Genomic DNA, 10,582 nt, shown 5'->3' with positions numbered 1-10,582 from the left:
AATAGGAGTATTTTTTAAAATTTTGACAGCCAATTTTAGGTTGGGCAGGTTTACACTTTATAAACCGCGAAACGTCAGGCGTATTGATACGTTTTTGACGTTAGATTTACTATGACGTAGGCAACATTCTTTATACGATATAAAATAATTGTTTAGCCAATCAGAAAGCGCGTTACAACCAGAATTAAATTATTATAAATTATCATAAATAAAGAGAAAAAAGTTTTTGGCGCGAAATTACATCGTCATAATCATCCAGTATGACGTAATATCCGGCTTCTGTTCATATTCAGTTTTCCTCAAGCACTGACAAATGCAAGTACGTAGGGAAAATATAGACTAAGTATGTGTATGTTTTGTGCTGGATCTTTATTCATCGTGGTAACTTGAAGTATTTATACATGGTGAACATGCCGCCAAAAATAACCCCAGGCAAAAATGACGCCGACAACGAAAAGAAAGATGACAAAGAAAGCAAAGATAACAAAGCTATAGCTAAAATTGCTGGACCAAATAAATGGAATAAAGCAATTAAAAAAGTAAGTTGCAATAAGATGGTTTCAATTTATTTCGTCATTCAACACTTATTATAAATGTAATGGATACATGTATATATCTACAACTCATTTTTACTCAGGTTTTGCCAAAACGACACTCAAATAAAAGGGAAATGAATAATGAACTTTTTACTGTTTTATTTTCCAGGTGAAAAACACGGTAAGTAGTTATATAGAATTTCAACCCATTGTTTTGTTCAGTTATAAAATTGTTAAACTGATTTAAATACAGAAACTTTATGTTAAATTTTTATCTTAAAGATAAAGTTGCGAAGTGTGTGGTGACTGCCACAGTGAGTTGAAAATAAATTTTACTACTGTATGAAAAACAATTCAACAAGTCATGTGTTTGAGGCATATTAAATCTGGACTTGCACAATATTTGTTAAGACAATTGCGTGATCTCCATGCTTGTGCATGTATGTACATGATTCAGAACTCGTACATGTGTGTATAACTATGTATATTCAAGAGCTTTTAGATTTCAATTCAAAATTTCACTCAAAAGGTAATATTGATGAATCAATTTGAATAAACAAATCTTTAACTTTAGAGAAATCTCTCCACAATGAGATTTGTTCACAAAGAAATATATTTTTTATGAAAAAATTTATGATTTCATTTGTGCTCTATAAATTTTTTTGTTCAGATAAGGGTTTTTTAGCTCACCTGAGCCAAAGGCTCATGTAAGCTTTTCTGATCACAATTTGTCCGTTGTCTGTCGTTGTCGTCGTCGTAAACTTTTCACATTTTCATCTTCTTCTCAAGAACCACAGGGCAGATTTCAACCAAATTTGGTACAAAGCACCACTAGGTGAAGGGGATTTTTTTTTAAGTTTGTTCAAATGAAGGGCCACACCCTCTTTAAAGGGGAGATAATTGAGAATTATTGAAAATTTGTTGGTATTTTTAAAAAATCTTCTTCTCAAAAACTATTAGGCCTGAAAAGCTTAAACTTGTGTGGAGGCCAAGACGCTCAAATTAAAATGGAAGCATCCTCAGGTAGTGTAGATTCAAGTTTGTTCAAATCATAGTCACTGGTGGTATGGTGGGGCCACAATGGGGGAATGGATTTTTACATAGGAATATATAGAGAACATCTTTAAAAATCTTCTTCTCATAAACAAGGCAAGAAAAGCTCAAATTAAAATGGAAGCATCCTCAGGTAGTGTAGATTCAAGTTTGTTCAAATCATAGTCCCCGGGGGTAGGGCCACAATAGGGGGATCATGTTTTACATAGGAATATATAGAGAAAATCTTTAAAAATTCTCTTCTCAAAAACTATCAGGCCAGAAAAGCTCAAATTAAAATGGAAGCATCCTCAGGTAGTGTAGATTCAAGTTTGTTCAAATCATAGTCCCTGGGGGTAGGGTGGGGTCACAATTGGAAGATCAAGTTTTACAAAGGAATACATAGAGAACATCTTTAAAAATCTTCTTCTCAAAAACTATTAGGCCAGAAAAGCTCAAATTAAAGAGGAAGCATCCTCAGGTAGTGTAGATTCAAGTTTGTTCAAATCATAGTCACTGGTGGTATGGTGGGGCCACAATGGGGGAATGGATTTTTACATAGGAATATATAGAGAACATCTTAAAAAATCTTCTTCTCATAATCTGTTAGGCAAGAAAAGCTCAAATTAAAATGGAAGCATCCTCAGGTAGTGTAGATTCAAGTTTGTTCAAATCATAGTCCCCGGGGGTAGGGTGGGGCCACAATAGGGGGATCATGTTTTACATAGGAATATATAGAGAAAATCTTTAAAAATTCTCTGCTCAAAAACTATCAGGCCAGAAAAGCTCAAATTAAAATGGAAGCATCCTCAGGTAGTGTAGATTCAAGTTTGTTCAAATCATAGTCCCTGGGGGTAGGGTGGGGCCACAATTGGAAGATCAAGTTTTACATACCGTACAATGTAGGATTATATAGAGAAAATCTTCTTCTCAAAAACTATTAGGCCAGGAAAGCTCAAATTAAAATGGAAGCATCCTCGGGTAGAGTGGATTTAATTTTGTTCAAATCATGGATCCTGTGGGTAGGGTGGGGCCACAATAGGGGGATCCAATTTTACATAGGAATATATAGAGAAAATCTTTAAAAATTCTCTTCTCAAAAACTATTAGGCCAGGAAAGCCCAAATTAAAATGGAAGCATCCTCAGGTAGTGTAGATTTAAGTTTGTTCAAATCATGGTCCCTGGGGGTAGGGCGGGGCTACGATGGGGGATAAATTTTTATATATAGAGAAAATCTTTAAAAATCTTTTTCTCGAAATTATTAGGCCAGGAAAGCCCAAATTTGAGTGGAAACACCCCCAGATCGTATAAATTCAAGTTTGTTTAAATAATAGTCCAGGAGTAGGGTGAGGCCACAATGGGGGATGAATTTTTACTTAGGAATATATAGAGAAAATCTTTAAAAATCTTCTTTTGAAGACTATTTGGCCAGAAAAGCTTAAACTTGTGAAGAGGCATCCTTGGGTAGTGTAAATTCAAGTTTGCAAAATCACAGTCCCTAGTGGTAGGGCGGGGCCATGATGGCAGTTTGAATTTTTACATAGGAATATATAGAGAAAATCTTTAAAAATATTATGGGAAAGTTTTCGGTCCTAAACTCAGTACTTGTGAAAGCACCGGTTATGGTTATGCAGATTTAAGTTTGATGGAGCCATGATTCCGTAGAGAAAAGTGGGGCCACGAAAGGGGGGGGGGGTGTATATAGGAATAGAGAAAAATCTTCTTACAGGTACAACAACAAAAGGGGCTTGGTATTTACCAAAAAAAAAGAAGAGGTGGATAAAAATTGGCAGATTTTCAATTTTTTTTAGCAAGATCTACTGTACTTAGTTTTTAAGATATTTTGATACTGTAATGCTAATTTGATCAGAATTAAGGCAATTGTTGCTCAGGTGAGCGATGTGGCCCCTGGGCCTCTTGTTTAAAGTTGCGTACATTTATTTTCAATTATTAAAATATTTGAAAAAATGTCTTCCATACTGTACAACAGTGCATAGCGAGAATTGATCTTGGGCTAGTATTGTTTTTGAGACCATATCAGTTTATAATAATCATCAAAGAAATTCTGCAATTTTTTTTTCACTTTCCACCTCTTTAGTCAATTTTCATAAACAAGGAATAGATCATGGAATTCTTTTATAATCTGGGAAGTTTCAAATTATAGCTAGGATATTTTGGCTTTTTCCTAGTGAAGATTTTAGTCCTTAAACATCCTAGCCAAGCAGAATCTTGCCAAATTCCCTGTATCAAAAGTTTTTGTTTACTCAGTTGATTGTTTAAATTTTTTTTTGCCTAACTAATAAGGATTTAATAAATGTATATAGACTAACAGTATGGGTTGAAAATTTTTTTTTCTATGGTCTTATTTATCAAAATATCACACATGACTCAGTGGTCATAGGTGTTAGAACAGTAACCCAAAGGTCACTGGTTCAATCCCCTCTGTGCATGGTCACATGATGTTGTGTGTGGTGTTGCGGAAGACAAGACACTATCTGCGGTACAACAGATACATGTAACACGTGGGATTAACCTGCGATGGACTGGCCTTTCCAGTGTCCCATCTTATATTAAGGAGAAGTCAATGACTGATCTCATCTACTTGAGAGAAACCAGGGATAAGCACTCTTTAAAATTTTGTTTCGTATGTCTGTAGCATTTAATTAATGTTAACATTTTTTTTTATCATCACAGAGAAGGGCGTCTGTAAGTATATTATTAATAATAATTTTCTATTTGTTAAAAGTAACTTTCCTTAAATATATAACCCTTTTTAGAAATATTTTCAGACCAACACTAGTACATATTTGTTTGCCATCTCCTGATAAAGTTTGGTATGTACATGTAGCAAGGGAAATTGGAAATTTTTTTTTAATATTGTGCTGCATGAAAGAAGTGCTGATCATTTATCTGCAAGCTAATTCATAGAAAACTATGTTATACTTTAAAGAACTAGAAATAAAAACCCAGATGATGCTCAGATGTCTTTCTAGAACATCTTTTTTCATCAGCAGGTCAGGAGAGGGCAAGCAACATTAAGAGTTAACTATTACCTTTCATAATTTATGATTTAAAACCATTCATTACATTTACTTACCAAAATCAATGTCCCTTTGTATTAATATTTTATAAAACTTGGTACTTTCTATGCATGATTAGTTGTGATTTTGGATAATTTGCTTTGTCCTATATAATAGATACATGTAACTCTGAGCCCCTAACTAATGAAAAAGCTAGATACTCTTGAGGCTTTGACTGAAGCCTTTACCTACTAGTAGGTTGTAGCCCCGGCCTCTCTTGTATTCATGGTTGAAACACATTACTAATGGTCAGTAATGGATTGGTTTGATATTGGAGATATTTATTTATAGCTAGTGCTTGGTAATGGTATTCAGTTTGTCTGCCTCAGCTTTGTGTGATATAGGACTGACAATATCCAAAAGTAAACATTCAATATTTGATTCCTAACTGACTCTTGTTTTTATTCCTTGACTGGTATGTAACAGCTGAATAACACATTGTATTGATCACTTTAATAGTATTTAACAGCTGTATGACTGGTGGTATAAAGCCATTGTATAGTGTACCAGTTGTGGGACTCCTTGTATTAATCCCTTAACTGGTATAACAACTGGTATTGATCTCTTGACTGGTATAACAACTGTATGACTCCTGGTATTGATCCCTTGATTGGTATAACAACTGTATGACTCCTGGTATTAATCCTTGACATGTATAAGATAACTGTATTGACCCCTGGTATTGCTCTTGTGACTGGTATAACAACTGTATGACTCCTGGTATTGATCCCTTGACTAGTATTACAACTGTATGACTCCTGGTATTGATCCCTTGACTAGTATAACAACTGTATGACTCCTGGTATTGATCGCTTGACTGGCAGAACAACTGTTTGACTCCTGGTATTGATCCCTTGACTAGTATAACAACTGTATGAATCCTTGTATTGATCCCTTGACTGGTATAACAACTGTATGACTCCTGGTATTGATCCTTTGACTGGTATAACAACTGTATGACTCCCAGTATTAATCCCTTGACTGGCAGAACAACTGTATGCCTCCTGGCATTGATCCCTTGACTGGCAGAACAACTGTATGCCTCCTGGCATTGATCCCTTGACTGGCAGAACAACTGTATGCCTCCTGGCATTGATCCCTTGACTGCCTGGTATAACAACTGTTTGACTCCTGGTATTGATCCCATGACTAGTATAACAACTGTATGACTCCTGGTATTGATCCCATGACTAGTATAACAACTGTATGACTCCTGGTATTGATACCTTGTTTTGTATAACAACTGTATGACTCCTGGTACTGAGGTTTCATCAATATTCGTTCAATACCAATTTTCGTGGATTTCGTTGTTAAGTTGATTCACGAAATTAAATGTTCATTGAAGTGCAATTTCTATTAAGATTTTGTATTGATAGGGTCATTGGCCTCGAAGTTACGTATCCTTGAAACTGTCATTTTCACTTTATCCACGAAAATTGATACCCTTGAATATTAATGAAACCACAGTATTGACCCCTTGACTAGTATATACCTGGTATTGATCTCTTGACTAGTGTAACAACTGTATGACTCCTTGTATTGATCCCTTGACTAGTATTACAACTGTATGACTCCTTGTATTGATCCCTTGACTGATATTACAACTGTATGACTCCTGGTATTGATACCTTGACTTGTATAACAACTGTTTGACTCCTGGTATTGATCCCTTGACCAGTATAACAACTGTATGACTCCTAGAATTGATCCCTTGACTAGTATTACAACTGTATGACTCCTGGTATTGATCCCTTGACTGATATTACAACTGTATGACTCCTGGTATGGATACCTTGACTGGTATAACAACTGTATGACTCCTTGTATTGATCCCTTGACTAGTATTACAACTGTATGACTCCTTGTATTGATCCCTTGACTGATATTACAACTGTATGACTCCTGGTATTGATACCTTGACTTGTATAACAACTGTTTGACTCCTGGTATTGATCCCTTGACCAGTATAACAACTGTATGACTCCTAGAATTGATCCCTTGACTAGTATAACAACTGTATGACTCCTGGTGTTGATCCCTTGACTGATATTACAACTGTATGACTCCTTGTATTGATCCCTTGACTGATATAACAACTGTATGACTCTTGGTATTGATTCCTTGACTGGTATAACAACTGTATGACTCCTAGAATTGATCCCTTGACTAGTATAACAACTGTATGACTCCTGGTATTGATCCCTTGATTTGTATAACTTCTGTATGACTCACAGTATTACTCCCTTGACTTGTTAAACAGCTGTTTGACTCCTTTCCTTGCATCAATTGATCACTTAACTGTCAGGAACACCTGACTGAATATCATTAGGTCTTTGAAGTTGAAAATCTGAGTGCTAGACTGATGCAATAAATAATTATCTGTACATGTACTGTCCAACTATTAATAACATTTGATGTTTAGTTACATGTATCTATTCATGATGGTTTTGTTTGCTTTCTCCTTGCTGTTAATAAATAGGTAAGAAGGGGAAGTACTCAGAAAGATGACCCATTCCTTCAGAGGTTTACCGTCACAGCTAGGGAAATAGACGATTATCTGCATGATTTCAGTGAAATCTTTACTTTGACGTAAGACTTTGCTCAATTTTATTAATGCCTAATTTGTAATTTAATTGGCAGAGTTTCTGAGGATTCAGGTTGCAGTAACTACCTGGTATATCCCATTAGCACCTTAATTTTGATCTTTTACGTGAAAATATTTTTTTACCTTTGGCCACAAAAATTAATGCTTAATATGAGAGTATTAGGAACCCTGACATAAGGTTAACTGGTGCAGCATTGATTTCTAGCTGTTTTTATTAATTAGATAATGAGATGATACATTTGCATTTTAATAGTATGGATGAAAAGTATTTTAATCTTTGGTAAAAGTCATTGGACTTTGAAATTCAGATATGTTTGGTACATACTTTTTGGTTTGCATTTTCTAGAGAATTTTGATATTGATTGTCAGGTTCTGGAAGAAGCTTGTGATCAACCCTGCCAACCCCCCTTACTACTGGTGGTCCTTTATTGTCACCTGTGCTGTCATGTACAATCTCATCATTGTTATCATGAGAGGCTGTTTCTATGACAAACTGCAAGTGAGGGACATTGTGCATTATTGGTTCATTCCTGACTACCTGTTTGATTTCATCTACATATTTGACATGTACATGATAAGCCGAGTAGGTAAGTGTGCACACAGCATTTAATTCTAACAGAAATCTAGCTATCAAATGCATATAGATCATCATAGCATAAAAATGCTTCCCGACCATAGAATGTCTTTTATCTTTTACAGGGTTCCTTGAACAAGGGCTGTTATGCCGTAATGTCAGAACCTTAACGAAACGGTATTTGAAGTCATGGAAATTCATCATAGACCTTGTTTGCATATTTCCATTTGATATTCTCTATTTTTTTGTCGGCTATAATGCTTTTCTAAGAGTGAACAAATGCCTCAAGGTCTGGAGGTTACGGGAGTTTTTCAATCTAGCAGAAACCCATACTAACTACCCAAATCTTCTACGTGTGGCCAATCTTATTCTAATCATCATCATCATTATTCACTGGAATTGTTGCCTGTACTTTGCCTTGAGTCGGTACCTGGGCTTTGGCAGTGATGGATGGACCTACCCTGATGTAACTGATCCCAACTTCTCCAGCTTCTGGAAGCAGTATGTGTTCTGTTTCTACTGGTCCACTCTTACCTTGACCACTATAGGTGACACTGCTTACCCAGAGAAGACAGTGTCTTTTATCTATTGCATTACATGCAGCTTGATTGGAGTGTTGATTTTTGCTACCATTTTTGGAAATGTTGGAGCTTTGATCAATGAGATGGACGCTGCACGTAACGACTTTCAACACAAAGTAGACTCGGTGAAACGTTACATGGAAGTCCGACAGGTAACTGGTCCAATACAGGAGAGAGTGGTCAAATGGTTTGATTACACATGGAACAATAAAGAATCTGTAGACGACTCCAAAAACCTGGAACATCTTCCAGAAAAATTGCGTGCAGAAATTTGTATCCATGTTCATCTAAAAACACTCAGGCAAGTCAAAATCTTCTCAGATTGTGAGCCAGGAGTTTTGGTAGAACTTGTTTTAAAACTGAAACTTCAGGTTTTTAGTCCAGGTGATTATGTGTGCAGAAAAGGTGACATTGGCAAAGAAATGTACATCATCAAGAAAGGAAAACTTGAGGTGTGTTCAGAGGATGGAAAAGTAGTTTTTGTAACCCTTGAGGAAGGGGCCACATTTGGGGAAATCAGCATTCTTAATCTTCCTGGTAACAAAACTGGAAATAGACGGACTGCCAGTGTCCGCAGTGTGGGGTTTTCTGATCTCTTCTGTTTGAGCAAGACTGATCTACTTGATGCCCTGAGGGAGTACCCTGAAGCTAGAAAGAGTCTGACCGAAATTGGAAAGAACATTTTAAGGAAAGACAATTTACTGGATGAGGAAGCAGCTCGACGTGAGGAACGAAGGCAACAAAATCTGGATAAGAAGATTGAACTCATTGCAGATGCTGTGGATGACCTACAAAAAGTTGTAAATAAACTGATTGATAAAGTATCAACCAAGGATACAGAAGGGACACCTGCCTCTCAGGAAACCCAACCACCAGTGACAGAGGAAAAGAATTCCACTGAAGACAAAGGGGTGAAGCCCTCCACAAACAGCAAAAAGTCAATTACAAACATACATGGGAAGGACAGCAGCACAAAGGAAACTACAGAGGAGACAAAGAAAAGCAGTGCTATTTTAGCAAATGAAGACAAATGATCCTGATACTCTATAATGTTTAAAGTTGACAATGCTGAACAAAGAAGAATGGCAAGAATGACTGTCCTGAGTACATGCTTATCCCTGTATGTGGTAGGATCAGTGCATCAGTGACATTCTTAACTAGCATAGAAATGGAACACCCACCTTAAGACACCCTAAAAAAGACTTGAATCAATTCATTTTTACAATTGATTTATTCTCTTGTGATCATGGCTTGCACAAAATTGTAGTGTTACATGCAGGAAGTAGTTTATATTATTATAATTAAGTTACATAAATGGTTTCCGTCCCAGTCTGTTCTGTAAATATTTGATACCTTTCATTGTAAAACTATACTGTTTTTACAATTTGCCAAACTTTATATGATTATTGTGAAAGATGACTATAGGTATCTGTTTAGATAAAGAGAATTAACCAAAGTATTTATTTGTTACTCCTAAGTGAACCACAAGTCTTTTTGAAATACACTGTCTGTCTAATATAAATTCTCCCAGGTCACTCAGATGTCCCTTTGCAAATGGTGTCTGTGCAATATCTGTCATCTGTTTGATATAAAGAAGATGGGGGAATAAGATGGCGCAAATGCCCATTCGGTTTAGTAGTGAAATACAATTTTGAATTTATTTTTCCCCAATTAAATCTATTCAAATATATTATAATAAAACTTTGCAAAAGCAAAATTTCTAACTTTAGTCAGTTTTTAATATATTTAACAAAAAATAAGAAAATAAAATATTGTCGGAAATTTTGGTGGTATCGAACCCGTAACATAAAAATCCTAGATATATAAGGTTAGCTTATGCCAGGTGCTCTAACCACTGAGCCATTTCAGACACAACAAAGTTGGCTTTTTAAATATTATGTGTGACTAAGGCCACGAACTACCGGACTTGTATTATTTTTTTTTCAAAACGTTCAATTGTTGGGATACAAAATGATATTTTTAATGTATAGTGGGTCATCTCTCCACGTTTTTGTTGATTGAAATCGGTTAGTTTTCCAATTGACCTTAATTAGACTATGAGAAAAATATGGAGCACAGACCCACTCTATAAAAGAAATTGCCCTGAAGTTCTAAAAAATGACAGTATTTGCAGGTTTTGATACGTACACGCCTGTTTGAGTCAACATATTCC

At 35.8% G+C, this 10,582-nt stretch overlaps 1 protein-coding gene across 2 annotated transcripts; it reads left to right on the top strand.

The window, feature by feature from the left end:
• Positions 1-281: 281 nt before the first annotated feature.
• Positions 282-9,868, top strand: LOC105328890 (cyclic nucleotide-gated channel rod photoreceptor subunit alpha). 2 transcript variants are annotated; one of them, XM_011429920.4, is made up of 6 exons: positions 282-539; positions 706-717; positions 4,264-4,275; positions 7,129-7,238; positions 7,624-7,841; positions 7,954-9,868. In XM_011429920.4, exons 1-6 carry the CDS (start codon positions 402-404, stop codon positions 9,441-9,443), a joined length of 1,980 nt encoding a protein of 659 aa, XP_011428222.3. In that variant the 5' UTR covers positions 282-401; the 3' UTR covers positions 9,444-9,868. The 2 variants fall into 2 exon arrangements, with proteins under 2 accessions (XP_011428222.3, XP_065930864.1); XM_066074792.1 differs by lacking the exon at positions 706-717.
• The last annotated feature ends 714 nt before the right edge of the window (positions 9,869-10,582 follow it).

Source organism: Magallana gigas, chromosome 2 (genome assembly GCF_963853765.1).
Source record: "Magallana gigas chromosome 2, xbMagGiga1.1, whole genome shotgun sequence".
In the NCBI taxonomy this organism is placed as follows: Eukaryota; Metazoa; Mollusca; class Bivalvia; order Ostreida; family Ostreidae; genus Magallana; species Magallana gigas.
The sequence above is the reverse complement of the archived record's forward strand: the minus strand, read 5'-3'. Positions and strand labels throughout refer to the sequence as shown.

What these genes read in the sequence shown, in the direction of transcription:
- LOC105328890 (XM_011429920.4), top strand. Translation starts at nt 402, where the DNA reads ATGGTGAACATGCCGCCAAAAATAACCCCAGGCAAAAATGACGCCGAC. An exon ending in AGTGAAATCTTTACTTTGAC is followed by an intron (nt 7,239 to 7,623) that starts GTAAGACTTTGC and finishes ATTGATTGTCAG; the next exon opens with GTTCTGGAAGAAGCTTGTGA. An exon ending in GTACATGATAAGCCGAGTAG is followed by an intron (nt 7,842 to 7,953) that starts GTAAGTGTGCAC and finishes TATCTTTTACAG; the next exon opens with GGTTCCTTGAACAAGGGCTG.